General features: G+C 43.9%; 1 protein-coding gene across 1 annotated transcript in view; it reads right to left on the reverse strand.

Moving 5' to 3' along the window:
- The window catches only part of LOC137504793 (uncharacterized), a 51966-nt gene that overhangs the window by 13628 nt on the left and 19273 nt on the right, over nucleotides 1-19065 (reverse strand). The window contains exons 6-8 of the mRNA XM_068233384.1: nucleotides 15969-16120; nucleotides 11838-11976; nucleotides 4213-4337 (exon numbers count right to left, since the gene is read on the reverse strand). Of these exons, the coding sequence (XP_068089485.1) occupies nucleotides 4213-4337; nucleotides 11838-11976; nucleotides 15969-16120 (416 nt within the window). The remainder of the gene's footprint in view (nucleotides 1-4212; nucleotides 4338-11837; nucleotides 11977-15968; nucleotides 16121-19065) is intronic.

A 19065-nucleotide genomic window follows, 5' to 3' on the forward strand; every position in this document is an offset into this window, starting at 1 on the left:
AGATCAGCAAGAAGGAGCAACCTAACAAGCCTAACACAAGAGCCTAACAAAGCTTTCCCTATGTCAGCAGCCAGGTTCTCTCCCTTCTCTAATTACTGCAGCCACACGAGTGAGTGAAATGGCTGACGCTGCCTGCGTTTTATAAGGGGGGGGGGGGTCTCAAGGAGGGAGAGTATCCTGATTGGCTACCCTGTGCCTGCTGACTGTGATGTAAAGGGTCAAAGTTGACCCTAATGATGTAGTATAGGGGGCGAGTCGAACTCGCATATAGTTCGCGGTTCACCGCGCATGCGAACCACCGAAGTTCGCGCGAATAAGTTTGCGTGTGAATCTAGCTACTACAACCATGTTAACAGCTACTAGCCGCATTGGGAACCCTAATGGTCGCTTGGGCAGCGAATTACTGAAAATGAACACTTGTTCATTAGATCATGGTGTCCAATTTGCCTGATCCAAATTCCTCTAGTTATTCTGGTGTCCTACTATATAACACTGTAATATTACTGGCAGCTTATCGGACTTCTTCCCCACTAAACTGTCCCCAAATGGTGGTAGAAACATAAGATCCTAAACTGCTCAGAGGGGAACTAAAGGTGGGAAGTCCAGAGCTGTCATATACAGTGGGATGCGAAAGTTTGGGCAACCTTGTTAATTGTCGTGATTTTCCTGTATAAATCGTTGGTTGTTACGATATATTGATTTTATTTCTTTTTTGTGGTGCATAAATTTATGCACCTGCTTAATTTTATTTAAACAATTATTGCACACTTTCTGTAAATCCAATAAACTTCATTCCACTTCTCGAATATCACTGTGTGTGTCTTCTATATGATATATTTAACTGACATTTTTATCATAACAACCAACGATTTATACAGGAAATTCATGACAATTAATGAGGTTGCCCAAACTTTCGCATCCCACTGTATACTGCTATCAAATTTTCTGTGATGTTTTAGGAGTCCACGATAAATATAAATAAAGCAAAAAACAAAACTTCCTGGAATTTTATTATTAAAATTACACTCTTTTATGATAGAACAGGATCACTACTTTACACAACAACCTAAGCAAAATATGGTTTATTGTATTTGTTTCATTTAGCACAAAAAATATTTTTGGAAATATATTTCTGCTGTTAAAAGTAGTGCAATGGCACAGTGAATAGTACTTCTATCTTACAGGTCTGAGGTCCCTGACTCAAATCTCAGCCAGGACATTATATGCATAGAGTTTACATGTTCTCCCCATGTCTGAGTGTTTCCTCTAGGCATTTAAGTTTCCTCACACATTCCAAAATGTATTGATTAGTCAATTGTTTCCCTCAAAAAGGGGATTCAATTGGAATGTCTTTTGAAGGGCAGTTAGTTACATGACTACAGACTTTGTAAAGTGCTTCAGAAGATGTCAGTGAAATCTAAATACATAATATATTAACAATTCAAGCTTGCATGATAATGAAATTAGTGTAACATTAAATAATCTATTCTGTGTTACCAAATGAGTCTGCTAGTGTCAAAATATAAACCACTGCGTTAGGGTGTGAAGAAGTTTGAGTTCTCTATGTGGTTACTGTGTGGTTAGGAGATGGAGTGGTTACAATACTGTAGGTGTTAGATATATTCTATAAAGGTTTCAATCGGTTTCCTAGGGTTTCACGAGACACTGACAGACAACTGCATCAATTTTGTCTTCACACACTGACGACAAGCCTAGAGCCTACTGGTGATACTACTAGTGTCTACAAGTGATGCTACTGTATATGATTTATGCTGGTACCATTAAAAATCATTACACACTGCTCACACACAGCTGGAACTCTGTAATCTCAACACAGGCTCACCATAACTAAGTGGAGTGCAGGAAGTGTGGGTTGCTAGTCTTGAATGCACATACGGGTGGCTGGGTGCTTATGTGGCTAGCACTTTCTCCTGGCAGCATTGGTTACCAGGTTTGAACCTTGGCTAGGACACTAGCACTATCTGAGTTTGTATGTTCACCTTGTGTTTATGTGGGTTTCCTCTGGGCACACTGGTTTCCTCCCACAACACAAAAACTGGTAAATTACCCGGTTTCCACCACAATTACTCTACGGTGTGGTTCAATGGGCTATGATTATGCTAAGAATGTAAAGGTTTTGAGGACAGTTAATTAGATGAATTTTCATGTACGCTGTAGAACATGACAATGCTATTTCGATAAAAATAGGTGTATCAATTCCGTTTAAGGAAGGCTCTAGGCTATATCTTTTTACATATTAAAGGATAAGGAAATTTAGATTAATTTACTAAAATGCATTAGAGGAGGTGAAACTGCTGCTTATGTAGTATAATGAGGACCTCTGGTGGTGAGAATTTGTATTATCTCACTTCTACATCAGTAATGTACAAAAGTAAACCAAACTCGCTTTTGCATCACTTTTATTTTTCCTGGCTAATCAGTAATTAGGATTGTTAAAGGACATCAAAAATGAGAGGGATATGGAGACTGCCATATTTATTTCATTTTAGGCACAGTCACAGTGGTGCATTGCGGTGTATCGGCAGAGGGGTGATAAATCTGTATATCCATCTATATCACAAATAAGTTGTGCATCTAAGCAGCTTAGAAACTTCAGTATATGACTTCTCATGAATAAGTAATGTGTTTGTAATTTTCGGCATCTTTAAAAAGTCTTCACAAATGGCAAGTCATAATAAATTGTTCAGTTCTGTCATGTTCCATCAATACAATCAAAATGGTCTCCTTCATATAAACAATATCATTCGCTCACATCCACCAGCAAGCAATTGTAGGGAGTGTCTCAGACTTCCACAGGGCTGGCATCACAGCCCTTGTCGCATTTATTAAATGGATCCTTATGGACTTCTTCTAAGCTTTGAACACAATATTGTTGCAATATACAGATAGGTTTCTGGTTTGAATGGCAACTGAATTGTAGAAATCTTAGCAATCCATTTGTGAATTTCTGCCCGGTAGGCAGGGCAGCCATACTGGGAAAACCAACTGGGCCACCCTCATTCAGGTTTACTTTAATCGCTAACTAACTAAGGTAACTCCTGGATGAGCCTCCTAGCACCTCTCATCGCATTAATGGGCACCCCTGTGTGGCAGTGTTTGCCAGGCCCCAGATTCACTAGGGCCCCATACAGCAATCCTCCCTGTGATGCCCTGAAGGTGACCCTGCCAGTAGGTAGACAGTCTTGGGCAGAGCCATAGAATGTGTAAGGAATCTCCTCCTGGAGTCGCATTGCCAACAACTATTTGGAAGTGAGGTAAACATTCTATGTAAGCTGGAGGGGGTAAGGCACCATTGAGATATAATTATGGAGGCCTGCTCTTGGGTGGACGTGTTGAGGGAGCCCTTGTGCGCAGGTAGAAAGATTCTGTCCCACTGTTCAGTAGATAGTTGGAAGGGAAGTTTTGGGATACTTCTAGGCTATACAACCAAGAATTCATGTGCATTGGGGGACAGATTCAAAGAGCTTATTTTCAAACTCTGAATGAGTTTGATCTGGCTTGGTTTTGGCTTGTGATTAGCTTATAAAGCTCCACACCTGAAAATAGATCCAAAGTGAAAATTTGCCATAATTGACATAGGCATGCAACTCATAAAGGGATCGCATTACCCCTTGAGAGAGAAAACCCTGAATCCTGGGGAACATATTTAGAGACTTATATTTAAGAAACATATGGTCGAGACCAGGAGGAAAGTCCTGGTTACATTGCATGGGTGCCAGCGGTCCTGGGCCGGATGACAGCTTTTTTAACTTTACAGCTTTAAAAAAAGGTGTTATGTGAGGATTCGACCAAGTGTGTGTGTGTGTGTGTGTGTGTGTGTGTGTGTGTGTGTGTGTGTGTGTGTGTGTGTGTGTGTGTGTGTGTGTGTGTGTGTGTGTGTGTGTGTGTGTGTGTGTGTGTGTGTGTGTGTGTGTGTGTGTGTGTGTGTGTGTGTGTGTGTTGAGAAGGGGGGACCTGCCAGGGGGTCCGGACAAGGGAGTACTGGTAAAAGATTGTTCCACAGAGACTACAATAAATGTACTTTTTAATAGCTGTTGCTACTTTCTTTTATATGCTGGGACTGGAAAATGGAATGAATGATTCTGGTGTACAGCTGAAGTGGCTGAGTGGCATTGTAGATTTCTATATGGACAGCACAGCACTGATTTCCTATGAAACACCAGCCCATCTAAAGAAGTACATGCAGCTTACCAGAATTTGTGGAAGAACAGTTTTAGGATGAAACACGTGTCGGTATGTAATAAGGCATACTGCAAGAATTCCGACCATCACTACAGAAAAAGCAGATCCCACAGCGACTTCCTCTGCAGTGCGATCTGTGGAGGACATAACATTGTAACAATTGTTCTACAATTACAAGAAAAATAATAAAAATGTATGCATCAGTTGTAATCTTTACTTAAGGTTACATATTGGCATCTGTGCTATAGCTCTGTGGTTGCTTAGTTTCTTTACCAGCACTGTACACTTGGGTCTTATATACTAAAGTTTGCACTTAAGTTTTCTGTTATACACTTCTGCATGTAGCCATATACAAATCACATTACCGATATAAGAGAAAGTCATCTGTAAATGATTATGATGATTATGTTTTCATACATATCAGGTCACTTGACACCCAGTTACGGGAGAGACCATATCCTGGAGCTGCGTGATCTGAATTTATCGAAACATGCATTGTCACGTTTGTTGGGCACTACGTGAGTATCATCCAGCGATGTGCGACACACTAGGATGCAGAAACATCCACGCCAAAGAGGGAATGGATTGAACAGGTGCAAAAGATACTGCGCTCAATGTCCCGTAAACACCACTACTCCAGGCAGCACACTATACAGGAGAACATGTTCCCAAGGTATTCCAATCAAAATAGCAGCGCCAGCAGAGTCCACTTGTAACCTCCACAGGACCTTTAAAGATAAGCAGAGTACACGAGGGGAGCCCTCATAGCAAGTATCGCTTTTTCACAACACCCTTGTGCTCAAAAGGTAGTGCTGAAGTGACCAAAGCTATCACCAATAGGACAGGAGGACAACGCACTCCCCCCCGTTTTCCCCTGCTCACCAGATCACTGCTTGGCATATAGCGTATCAAATCCCATAAGACAGCTTCTAAAAAGTATAAGAGAGATGGCCTTGCATAGTGTAAATCAATTTAATAGAGCGCCCATGGCCCCTCTTAAAATCTACTTACATAAAAACTTCTTGTTAAAAAGCACATCATAGTTACACATCCAAGTGCAGCTCCATTCGCCTCCTGCGCGTCCCCGGCTGATGTCCTGTATACAGCGTGCGTGCGTCTCCCAAGCTCCGCCCAATAGAGCCCACAGACTGGAAGATGTGCCGAACAGCTCATCTGCAATGGCAAATGACTTCCAAAACAGCCTGTTGCATGGACGACAGCCAGCCACTGGGGTGCCACTAACTCCTCAACATGGAACTGCACGTCTGGTGTGGTGTTGCCGTTATCGTATCTGGACCAATAATGGTATGGCGGGTATTGTTTACATTTGAAAGTCGCTTCCGCTTGAGGAGGAATGACAGCTGTGGGCTTCTGTAGGGGTGTACCAGGTAACACCACTTTCCAGCTCATATCACCAAGCATCACACAGGCCCTGCAAAGGGCGTGATGGTCTTGGCCAGTAGCAGGTTTTATCAGCAGACAGCTCTGGTGCACATTGCAGGTATTTAGACAGTGGACTGGTACGTCACACAACTTGAGATGCCTGTGGTTGACACGGTGTTCCAACAAGACGATGCTCAACTGCACATTGCACGGCAATCTCTCAACAGCCTGAAAGGAATTCGCATCCTATTCTGGCTGGCAGGCTCACAGCATCAACAAATTTGGGTCACGCAACTTCAGGAACCGGCCTTACCCGAAACTAAGTGTCACATGACATGATAGATACAAAAGCAGACATGACTCTTTTAGAGGTGCTCATGCTCATCACTACTAGATGCACAACTATCTGAATTGACCTGAAGAAGCGGGCGAGTACCCATGAAACACGTAGTCTTGTTTCATCTTTGTGTTGAATAAATCTTTTTCCAGTTTACTGGTGTTGTATCTTCCGCCCGAAATTCCCGCGTTTGGCGGCAATCGCGCCAGTGAGGTCACTACCATAGGGTTACAACTGCGATTCGGCGATTAGCGAGAATCACCCGCTAATCGCGCTAGTGTGAATAGGCCTTTAGGTAATATATGTGTTCATTTGCTGTATGTCAGACTTTGTGAATTTGTATTTTATCTGTTATTGTTTACTGGATGTGCTTTCATTCAGGATTGGTCACTTCTTTGTCCTTTAGCCCATATTATCACCATACCCATCAAAACTGAATTGTCAGATTAACTTAGACCATCACTGATTCTTCATTGATTTATAATTTATTATCCTTGTACTGAGCCTTTGTAACTCTGCACTAGTAGCAGGCAGGGCTTTCTCACACATACCTTACATGCTTATATGTCTTTTTCCTCTCAATATCATAGAAAGCTTGAAGTGAAAGGTATATGGAGGTTGCCACATTTATTTCCTTTTAAACAATACACATAGCCTGGCTGCCCTGCTGATTACTTTGGTTGCTGTAGTGCCTGAATCGCACACCTGAAAAAAACATGCAGCCGATCTTGTCAGATTTTTGTCAGAAACATCTGATCTACATGCTTGTTCAGGATGTATGGTTAAAAGTAATAGAGCCAGGCAACTGGTATTGTTTAAAATGAAATAAATTTGTCAGCCTCCATATCCCTCTCACTTCAGGTTCCCTTTAAATCTAAATGTAAATATTACAAACAACCAGTACAAGGTTTTGTTCTTTAAAGTTTTTTTTTGATGCTCTGCCTGCACCAGGTATTACTAGAGTTAAAGAGACACTAAAGGGAAAAAAATATGATATAATGAATTGGTTGTGTAGTACAGATAATTACTAGAAGAAAATATTCTAATATTTTTATTTTCATTTAAATAGCGTTTTTTTATAACATTGCATCATTCTCTAATATTTGCAGTTTATTCACTATTCAGCATTCTAAATGTTTTTACAGAGCAGCCTTGTGAACTATTGACCTGTCCTCTGGAGAGAAAAATAAAATGCAGTGTCTGACAGTTGAGATAACAAGCTTCAGAAGACAGAGCTCTCTGCGACTTTGTAAGTCATGGAACGCAATGGCTTTTTTTGCATAGATAACAACTGGAGTTTCTTAACTCTTCCTGTACTGGAAACAATATAAGACTTATGTGTCTGCTCCTAACGTTTCATTTCTTAGCTGTACTACACATACAAATCATTATATTATGAACATTTTTTCGCTTCAGTGTCTCTTTAAAGGAAACTGAAGTAAGAGGAATACGAAGGCTGCCATCTTCATTCATAATACACATACACAATGCCAACTGACTAAAGATTCTCATACACCTAGTGATTTTTCTGTACAATCAACCATTCGATTTGATCTTTTTATTGAATCAAGAGAGAATCTAGTGTGTTTCAGTATGCCCAATCGATGAAAAGTGGCTGATATAATGTTGAAACGACCAGTTCAGTCGATCGAGCAGGATGCAAGATATCAATCGATCGCATAGGAATTAGCTACTGTTTAAGTATCATTCGATCAACTCTGAATTGATTTTTGCATTCAAAGCATGGAGACATAAAATCGGTCAGATCGATTAATGAAGGTGAATCGCATAGGATATAGCTTGTAGTGTTTGGGTCACTAGTTGATCGACTTTCGATAAACCATAAGGAAGTCGATTCCCCAATAAAGTCGATCGCTTTTTCGATTGAATCAGAATTGAAAAGAGCATGCAGACCAGATGCTTCAACAAAAGTATACTAAAGACAAAAGCTCAGCATGACAGCCGGGCAACTGGCAGTATTTATCAGAGAATCAAGATGGCAGCTTCCACATTCCTATTAATTCACGTTCCCTTTAAGTACTCAGAATGGGGAACTGTAAGCAAGGCCTGTTTGTTCTTCTCTATTTTTTTTTATGAACTTAATGCTTGCCAGGTAGACCAGCAGGTGGAGCTCTAAACACATATGCCTTATGACTGCCACCCCTTTTTAATTTGCATGAGTTGCAGCAGATTGTTGGGAATATAAAACTAGTAATGCTTGCTTTCTGTCACCTGTGTGACTTTCAATCTATTGCAGAGTTTGCACTTTACATTTGCACATGAGGAAAGTGTAGTCTTTATAGTAAGGCAGATTTTATAATTTTATTTTTTTTAACATAGTTTTCTCACAAATATTTGGGATTAATTTCAGAATATGTAGATGAGAATGTACACTGATAAACCAGCCTCCAGTGAAGTGAACAAATTCAAGTGAATCAGGGTTAATAACTGCGCATGTTTTGTGGAACTCCACAGAGGAAGTTAATCAGCTTTACTGAGACACTAATTACCCCACCTGTGAAAGTTTGTGGTTTCCTGCAAAACATGTACTGTTGGTGGGCCTTGTGGACAGGGTTGGGGAACTCTGGTCTATAGGATCATTCAGACATGTTATTTTGAGCATGTCCATTGTCTCTGTTGAGATAGTAGAACACAAAGTCCAAGATGGCGCCGTAGAGGTCGCCACGGCCACAGGGCTCCGGACTTTTATTTTTTTGTCTTGCCCCTAAAAGTCACCCGCCTGCTCTCTTCCTCCCTGGTGAGGAGGGTGAGTGTGGATGGGGGCTTGCGGTCATGTTTGGTGACCCGCAGGGCACACGCGGCTAGCAGACAGCCCCCAGGAGCATCTCAGCGGTGTATGCGGCTCCTGCATGCACCGCTCGCAGGACCTCACACACAGGAACAGTTACCAGCTACGGGCTCAGGGCAGTTCAGGGACTCCCTCCGCTCTGAGTCCGTGAGTCAACAGCCAGCTTCCTTCACCACTGTCCCGTGGGCTGCCAACCTGAAATCACCAGCCGAACAGCGCTCTCACCATCCTCCACGTGACTTCCACGATCAGCTGAGCGGCCATCACCCACGTGGTGAGACTGCGGGACCAGGCGCTGCAAGGCTTTTTGCCGCCGAGGAAATGCCCTCCTCCCCATGCTGCTACTCGCCAAGCCAGATGAAAGATCAAATGCCCTCCTCCCCATGCTGCTACTAGCCAAGCCAGACCATCGGCTGCCGCCACCCACGTGGCCCGGACCTCAGCATCAGGATCACCGCCGCCAGGGAATTTAGAGCCACACGCAGGATGCCTCAATCCTCCGTCCAGGCTGCAGCGAAGGAGAGATGGGCAACCCTGCCTTTCTGCAGGGCAGATCATAAGGACCCTTGTGCAACATTACCCAGATGAGCCCCCAAGCTGGACTGCTCTCTCTGTCCTCTGGGCAAGCTGAACCTGCTGGGGCCCTCCTGGCCCCTCAGCTGCCATTCCCTGCTCCATCATGTTGTTCCCTGCTCCACCTAATCGGCCCCAGCTGCATGCCCTTTGCGACCACCAGCTTCATGGCAGGGCCCAGTGCACCCACCAGCTCCATTGCACAGCACTGTGTGGCCACCGCTGCGGGTCAGCCGCCATCCTCCTGGTTCCCACTGGGTCAGCCAACAAATCTGGCATCTTGCACTGGCTCCCTGCACTGGTATCATAGGTCCTTCCCAACTAAGAGGATGTCGGATGAGCAGCTGCGGACCCATCACTGCGGCATAGCCAGCCAAACGGGACGCTAACCAGTCACACCGCACTGCCCAAGGGGCCTCACTTTCATTTTTCTTTTTCATCTTCTCAATCCTTCCTCATTCTCTCTTCCCGGGGACGGGCTGGGGGCATCTGATTCAATTTATCGCTGCAGAAGCGTTTTGAGTGCCATGGACGGCAGCGGATTCCCCTCGTTCGTTCTCCGGGGCCCATCTTTACGGATTCTTCCACTTTGACTTATGATCTGTATGTGCATTGTATTTACTGTAGGTAATAGCTGTATGTATCTGTAAATGCACTGTATGCTTTTACTGTATCTTCTGTATATCGGCTGTATGCTTTTACTGTATCTTCTGTATATCTACTGTACCATCACCGACCCTGTTGTGCCAAAAACAATTCCGGGTACAACTCACATTGTACTTGGCGAAATAAATACATTCTGATTCTGATTCATCTTGCACAGTGTTTCTAGACACCACAAGAATATTGGACATGTCATAGGGCCAGTGCACACCAAAAACCGCTAGCGTATCCGCAAACGCTAGCGTTTTTTGAAGCGTTTTTTCAGATCGATTGTAGGCATGTTTGGAGTGATTTTCAAAACATGCCTAGCGTTTTTTTGGAGCGTTTTTGTATTGTGTTTTTTATATTTTGTTACAGTACAGCTGTAACTGAACAGCTACTGTAACAAATACGCTTGGAAAACCGCTCTGTTTTTCAGAGCGGTTTTCCACTTTCCTATACTTAAAGGGACACTTAAGTCAAACAAAAAAAATGAGTTTTACTCATCTGGGGCTTCCAATAGCCCCCTGCAGCTGTCCGGTGCCCTCGCCGTCTCCCTCCGATCCTCCTGGCCCCGCCGGCAGCCACTTCCTGTTTCGGTGACAGGAGCTGACAGGCTGGGGACGCGAGTGATTCTTCGCGTTCCTGGCCACAATAGCGCCATCTATGCTGCTATAGCATATATCATATACCACATAGCAGCATAGAGGGTGCAAACGTCTCTGGGAACGCGAAGAATCACTCGCGTCCCCAGCCTGTCAGCTCCTGTCACCAAAACAGGAAGTGGCTGCCGGCGGGGCCAGGAGGATCGGAGGGAGACGGCGAGGGCACCGGACAGCTGCAGGGGGCTATTGGAAGCCCTAGGTGAGTAAAACTCATTTGTTTTGTTTGACTTAAGTGTCCCTTTAACATTGAGGCAGAATCGCCTCAGAAATCAGCAAAAATGCTGCAAGACCCGAGTTTACGTTTGGGGAAAAAACAAACCGCTCCGGTGTGCACCATCCCATTGCAATACATTAGCCAAGTGGTTTTGAGCCCGCAAGCATTTTTAAAAACGCTCAGAACCACTCTTTTTGTGCACCAGCGGCCAGCCCATAGCCAACATAGTACCTACCTATGGTATGTCCGGTACAATGGACACAGCACAGTTACAACAGATCATACATCATATCTCCTGTGACTCTCCACCCTCTGGATATGGTGTAAGTATGAACCTAGCCTAATGGTCAAAAATGTTTAGAAATGCAACTTTTCAATATTTGGTAACTTCTTATCTGTCTGCAAGGGTCAGATATCCACCTCTACACTTGGTCTCTGAGGGTCTATTTCCACTGGGTGCCTAGTCTGTTTCCGAATGGTACGCTACACCCGTACTGCTGCAAAGCTGCAGCTGAATCACTATATCGCTATCGCTATAGCACGATTATAGGAATTTGGATGCGTACTGCAGAAAACTGCAGAATGCAGTGTAGGATTGCACCGGCATTGATCCGGACGGCATGCTGGTGTCTGAATAAGCAGCATTTCCCTGTCTGGCTCACATAAGGGGAAATGCTGCATATTCCTACATAATGTAACCTGGCCTATATACCTGATAGGACTGCTACAACTTCACAGCTTTAACTGTGAGATCAGCAGCTGTATGCAGAGAAATAATGGCCTTGTCTTGTGGAAAATACCAAGTAACGGGGGTCACCCTTTTTTGCCCTGTTAGCCTTAGCTCTCATATATGAAAACATGCATTTCTATGTCTTTTTTTTAAAACACAAAATTATACAGTGGATATTCTACTGCTATTACATGAATGACTGACTATACAGCAGTCGCAGCAGAGGCTCATTGTTTTATGCATAGCAGCCCTTTTAATGTTTCAGGCAAGTATATGCATACCTTTAAGTATGACACATTGTTTTGGACTTGGGTCACTTGTTATGTCATTGAATTTCATCTCTACACTGATACAGTACTGGCCAAGTGTTAGATTTGTAACAGTCCACACATTGTGCTCCGTGTCTTCTGTCCTCAGCACCTAAAGGGATATAAATGTAACATTTCACCAGAATCAGCATTCACTTTTTACAAGCATTTTTAAAAGAATGTATCACCACTTTCATTAAAATGTAATATAATTCACAGTTCATGAGTGTCATACAAACTATTTTTTTATTTAATCTTATCAAAAGTTATCACTGTATATTCATTTTCAGGGCAGCTGTATGCACACTAGATTTATCGGCATAGATGGGCCTGATTGGCCATCTCTGCTGAGCTTAGCCCAGAGAGTACATGAGGCTTAAAGTGAACCCGAACCGAGTACAATGATTTAAAATAAACACATGATGTACCAGTAAATGAATACTACATACTTACCTCGCCATCAATTCTTCTCAAAAGCTCACCATTTTCTTCCTACAATGTTTCCTTCCAATACTGACAAGATTATGTCAGAATTGAAATATATCAGTTGCAGTCAGTTATATATCAGTTGTTGTCAGTTATAGCTGAAAGGACAGGTGATGAGCAAGGTAATGTCCATATTTCCCTATTGCTCAAGTGGGCAATTTTAAAGTTTAACAGTCTGCTGACCAGGAAGCTGTTATGGGGTATTAGCCATTTTTAAGATGGCGGATGGAGAATTCCGTTGATCACAGTGGGCAAACAGAACGCAGGAGAGGAGTAAGTATAACTTGTGCATGTTTATTTTGACTTTTAATTTTCAGTTCAGGTTTGCTTCAAGGTGTGAAAAATAACAAAGATGAACAAGTCAGTTAAGGTGTCCATTAACAGTACAGATTTTTTTTAAATCAAATTGTACAGAAAACCATGCAGCATGTGGAGAAATTGATGTGAAATGATTCTATGGTCGATTGAAATACAGACTTTTGTCGGAATATTGGAGCCCTAATCGACCTGTTTATGGGAACAATCGATAATTACATTCCAACTATTTACAATCCTGAAAATCTGATTGGATGATCACATCTGAGGAAAATATTGTACTGTTAATGGGCACCTTTAGAGCGATATTTTCTTGACAAGTGCTAAAAAGTTATTTTGTAAATAAGGTGAAAAATAAGTACTGTAATTAGAAATAATTCATAAAAGAGGTTTCATGAATCAACCTCAACATTTCAAACGTTTTTCCATCATTCTTTTCAGGAAACGCGTGTCAGCAAATCACAGAAAACTTACAACTGAATCTGTTAAACCTTAAGGGTAGATAAACAGAGTTATCTTATGTACCAAAGGATATGACTGCAATACACCAGTTATCTATATGTGTAACAGCTGCAAACCCAAGTGTTTGGTAAAAGTAAATATTTCTTCTATACTTTAGTTTGCCATTTAGCGCTGGAATCTCGTTGTTTATCGATTAGCAGGTGACATGCTATTGCTGGCCATGGTGACTGATGCTGGATTCACTGGAAGACTTGATTGATGAATACATAGGTTGGTGATGTGACTGACACTGAATTTGCTTCTGGATACATTAGTACATTTTATTTTAAAAGCAAGTTCATTTTTGATTTGTGAGTTTTATACCAGCAAAACAGAGTAACCAAGCAGCCCGGGGTGACACAAAACCACCAGGAAAGTATAGGGGACTAAAGAGACCGAAAAGCCCTCCTACTAAAAAGCAATGCTTGGTGTGATGCCTTCTTAAAACAGAAGGCAAATCACACCAAGTTACAGTATATCAGTAAAAAAAAAAACACCTTTTCACTCAGTTTTTTTGTTTTTCCCCTTTAATATTAACTCTTTATGGGTATGGGTAAGCAGTACTAATGTGTAAATTGTACTCATTATCCTGGGCTGGGAAGGGACAGATATCTGGTTGCTTCCAGAGGAAGGGGCTTCCAGTTTGCACAATAAGTCTCCCCAAATCTGCTAACGCATTGGACAACTGTGTTTTCAAAGTGGGGTATACTTTGCTGCCGGCAGAGGCTGCCTCCCATCTCCTCCCTAATGAGGAAGACACTGACTATCTCCATCTGTGATGATTCTGGCTCCGACCATTGACAAGAACACTAAAGTTACTAAAGCAGAAGGTTTCCACATTAGAGTAAGGTCTAGGCAGGAGTTTATTTGGACAGTAGTAAAAGTACAAAAGGGTACAGCCCTGAGCTAAAACCTAAATCCTACAGTGGCCAGGAGAGTAATATTCCAGAAATGGATATGTTCACAACCCCCATGATTTAATTAACTTTTCAAATTACTGTATGTGTTTGAGTATAAGTCTAATATTTCAGCATAAAAAAATGTGGGGATAAGTTACCCCCTTGGCTTATATGCAGAGGTATTCCTACTGGAAAAGATACATACAAAGCAGGATAAGAAAAATCTGGCAGAACTTTATTTAACATAGCTGACAAAGACAAGACATAGATGACCTGACAGAAAACTTGAAATACTCCCCATGGTACTGTACCCAACAACTGTTAGGCCCACTCGGAAAAAGACTCATTGGAACGCCAATAGTGCCTTTCCTGTTGGGGAGGTTCTGTGGGTTAGAGAGATTCTATTGTTCTTTATACATTTTTTCTAAATAAAAAAAATCCTTCAGCAAACAGTGCTAGTATATAAAGTTCAAACGTTAAATTGGTTCTTAACCACTTGCCGACCGCACGCTTATACCGTGCGTCGGCAAAGTGGCAGCTGCAGGACCAGCGACGCAGTACTGCGTCGCCAGCTGCAGGCTGATTAATCAGGAAGCAGCCGCTCGCGCGAGCGGCTGCTTCCTGTCAATTCACGGCGGGGGGCTCCGTGAAAAGCCTGCAGGCCGCCGATGGCGGCTCGCAGGCTAAATGTAAACACAAGCGGAAATAATCCGCTTTGTTTACATTGTACGGCGCTGCTGCGTAAGGCAGATCGGCGATCCCCGGCCAATCAGCGGCCGGGGATCGCCGCCATGTGACAGGGGACGTCCTGTCACTGGCTGCACAGGACGGATAGCGTCCTGTGCAGCCCCGATCACCAGGGATGAGCAGGTAGGAGAGGGAGGGGGGAATTTCGCCGCGGAGGGGGGCTTTGAGGTGCCCCCCCCCCGCAACAAGCCTGCCCACCAGAGCGATCAGACCCCCCCTGCACACCATCCCCATAGGGGGGAAAAAAGGGGGGCGATCTGATCGCTCTGCATGAAACCTGATCTGTGCTGGGGGCTGCAGAGCCCACCCAGCACAGATCACAAAAAATAACGCTGGTCCTTAAGGGGGGGTAAAGGGTGGGTCCTCAAGTGGTTAAAGTACCCCGGAACTGAGAGAAATACGGAGGCTGCTATATTCATTTCCTTTTAAACAATATCAGGTGCCTGGTAGTACTGCTGATCTCTTTGGCTACAGTAGTGTCTGAATCACACACCTGAAACAAGCATGCAGCTAAACCAGTCAGACTTCAGTCAGGAACACCTGATCTGCATATTCTTGTTCAGGGTCTATGGCTAAAGGTATTGGAGACACATGATCAGCATGGCTGCCAGGCAATGTGCATTGTTTAAAAGAAAATAAATGTCAGCTTCCATATACCTCTCACTTTAGGGGCTCGATTCTCTAAAGTGTGATAACTGCTATCCGGGCGCAAAGGGTAGCGGGCGAACAGCGTTACTTCACGTGATAAGCAAAGGTTTGCGTGCGATCACGTGCCATTTTCATGTGAAAAGCGCATGTGATCGCGCGCAAACCTTCTCTTATCACGCAAAGTGACACTGTTTGCACGCTACCCTTTGCACGCGGCAGCTCGCGTGATAACTGCTGTGATAGCAGTTATCACACTTTAGAGAATCGAGCCCCTGAATGAAAGACAGTCTGCTGGCAGCAAAAAATATGTCCTGAATAATTCAGAATTATGAAATTAGATCCCTTTAGCACAGTTTTCTGTATTTGTGGCATGCCATGTCCAATTTGTCCATCTTCACCAATTTAGTGCAAAAATGAATGCAAATGATATTGAATCATGAGAGAAGTAAGGTTCTCAATAAAACATGCCTTTACACAACACTGCTGTACTCGTATTGAGAAACCTTACCTTTGACAAAGTTGAGGTGGTAATGCTAAATGATATACACTCTTTTGCCTTTTCAGGATGCTCGGTGACGTATAACAGCTGTGGAGCGGTTATTTTTACCAGGATTGAATCCCAGAAGGGATACAAACTCACTTTTGGAGATGTTATATTTGCTAAAAGATAGAAATAGAAGAATTCAGGATGATAACAGTATAGTTGTGTTTTTTTCTAAATATTCAGTGGGCCAATCACTACTGTATATCTCCAACACGCCTCCTAAACAATACATCTGCAACTAGTGATAGCACATTTAAAGAGGAATTACGGTCTTCTCCAAGTCCCAGGCTGTTCTAGGCTTGATTCATGAAATATAATCCCCTCAAGCAGTGCAGGTTAAACCAGCGAGTGCACGCTACTGTCAGCAACTCGCAACATCAAGCGCCCATCGTTGCCACCAATCACGGCCTTGAGCGAATTGCCCTGCACAGCCACTAATGGCAGCATGTATCATTAAGTTCTATGGCGGCACCTTTTCTTCTATAGTGCTGCTCATGCCCAAATGTCCTGTTTTGCTACAGGGTTTGCTTTCATCAGTGAAATGTAATAAAAAAGGACAGGGGTTAAAAGAATATAAAAAAAACACTGTGTTCGTACATTTCACAAGCCACTCCTCCAACTAGGCAATTGCTGACATAAACATAATGAGAAGTGTCATGTGACAAAGGATAAACAAATCCAACATCTGATACATGAAAAAACTAACCACACAAACATAATTTACAAACCACTTTCACTTTACGTCAACGTGTCCAGGCATGCCTGGATGGGAAAGAATGGAAACATAAGCATAAACACCAATACAGTGGTGAGCTATCAGTTATTGCAGGACTATGTAGCATGGCAACTGGCCATGTACAAATAGACGTATTCAAAAAAGAATGATAAGCTTAACATGTGTAGACAGTGCAGGATATACACAATTTAGCTAGCGAGTTACCTACTTTACATTGTAGCATTGTGTTTTCACATCAGGAAAATCACATGCAATTTTTCTGAAAATTAAAAAAAAGCATGGTATTTTAACATGCGTTTCTATGCGAATTTCCTCGTGCGATTTTTTCCCAGTAGCCCAAATTTACATGTTCTGCCTAGTTACAACATGACAGGTTCCTTGTTCCAGAAAGAAAACAGATGTGACAATTTGCATTCTAATGCGATTTCTCCCATTGTATACGAAAAATCGGATACAGAATGCAAAAATATAGAACAATCTGTCAGTTTTTTCATGCATACAATCGCATGCAAAAATTTGCATGAAATGGTAACTAGCCCATTCTCAATCATTGGTTTTCATACAAATGCAAATTTTACATACAAATGAAAATTCATGGAAAAAATCAAACAAGTGAAAATTTAGTGTAATAGTAGTATTTATCTTTGCTTGCAGTATTGTGTGCTTGCTTTATGTTTGTTCTGATACACGGTGGATAACCCATAAGGAACAGAAGGCATCTTCACAGACACAGGGACTAGTGTTGGGCGAACAGTGTTCGCCACTGTTCGGGGTTCTGCAGAACATCACCCTGTTCGGGTGATGTTCGAGTTCGGCCGAACACCTGGTGGTGTTCGGCCAAACTGTTCGGGTTTGTCCGAACTGCTCAATGCCCGGCCGAACAGGGCCCCTGTTCGGCCGAACAGGGCCCTGTTCGGCTGAATACGGCCCCCCTATGGGGTCGCAGGCATAAGGGGGGAGCATGCCCCGATCGCGGGGGGGGGGGGGGGTCGGAAATTCCCCCCACCCCCTCCGCTAGCGCTCCCCCCTCTGCCCGCTTCCCCATACAAAAGTTTAAGCAAAGTACCTGTAATAGTGGATGGCCTGGCAGCGGCACTGTGGAGTGAGGAGGAGGAGTCCGGAGAGTGACGCGTTGAGGGAGGCCGGGCAGCGGGCGTGGGGTCAGAGAAAGGGCGGAAGTACCACAAGGGTACTACCGCTGAACCGCCCGCTGCCCGGCCTCCCTCAACGCGTCACTCTCCGGACTCCTCCTCCTCACTCCACAGTGCCGCTGCCAGGCCATCCACTATTACAGGTACTTTGCTTAAACTTTTGTATGGGGAAGCGGGCAGAGGGGGGAGCGCTAGCGGAGGGGGTGGGGGGAATTTCCGACCCCCCCCCCCCGCGATCGGGGCATGCTCCCCCCTTATGCCTGCGACCCCATAGGGCCCCCAAAAGCGGGATGTTCGGGAAGTTCGGGGTTCGGCCCGAACATGCCGAACATCTCGGCCATGTTCGGCGAACTTTCCCGAACCCGAACATCCAGGTGTTCGCCCATCACTAACAGGGACACAAACAGTCATCTAATGTCTCTAATGTTTAGTTGTCACTATTATTGTAACATTCTAAATTATTAAACAAAGAATGTATTTCAGACCAACAGCAGAAATGAATCACTTCGGTACCAGCGGACTCTAGCCCTTTAAAGTCAACCTTAAGTAAAAAAAAAAAAAAAAAAAATTAGTTTTACTCACCTGGGGCTTCTCTCAGCCCCCTGCAGCTGTCCGGTGCCCTCGCAGCCTCGCTCCGATCCTCCTGGCCGGGAGCACGAAGAATCACTCGCGCTCCCAGCCTGTCGATTCCTGTCGCCGAAACCGGAAGTAGCCGCCGGCGGGGACAGGAGGATCGGAGCAAGGCTGCGAGGGCACCGGACAGCTGCAGGGGGCTGAGGGAAGCCCCAGGTGAGTAAAACTAATTTTTTTTTACTTAAGGTTCACTTTAAGGACCAGAGACCAGTGGTACTAAATACAGGGGCACATGGAATCGCAGCTGCTGCCGTTCACGCTGCACACCTATTGCCTCAGCCCACCCGCTCTGCCTTCTCTATGGCGGCAGAGCTCTTTGAGCTGGTCAGGAGTTGTTTTTTGTATAGGCTCCTGACCCTGTGATCAATGTGAGCCAATGAGATCGGCTCCTGACCAGCTCACAGAGCTCTGCCTTCATACCGACGGCAGGGCGACTGAGTTTCAGTGGACAGATTACAGGTTTACCTGTAATCTGTCCACAAAGGATGCTGATGGTGTTCCTGTTTCCTGCCAGACCAGGAGCACGTTGTCAACGTACCTT

This window comes from Hyperolius riggenbachi, chromosome 4 (genome assembly GCF_040937935.1).
Source record: "Hyperolius riggenbachi isolate aHypRig1 chromosome 4, aHypRig1.pri, whole genome shotgun sequence".
In the NCBI taxonomy this organism is placed as follows: Eukaryota; Metazoa; Chordata; class Amphibia; order Anura; family Hyperoliidae; genus Hyperolius; species Hyperolius riggenbachi.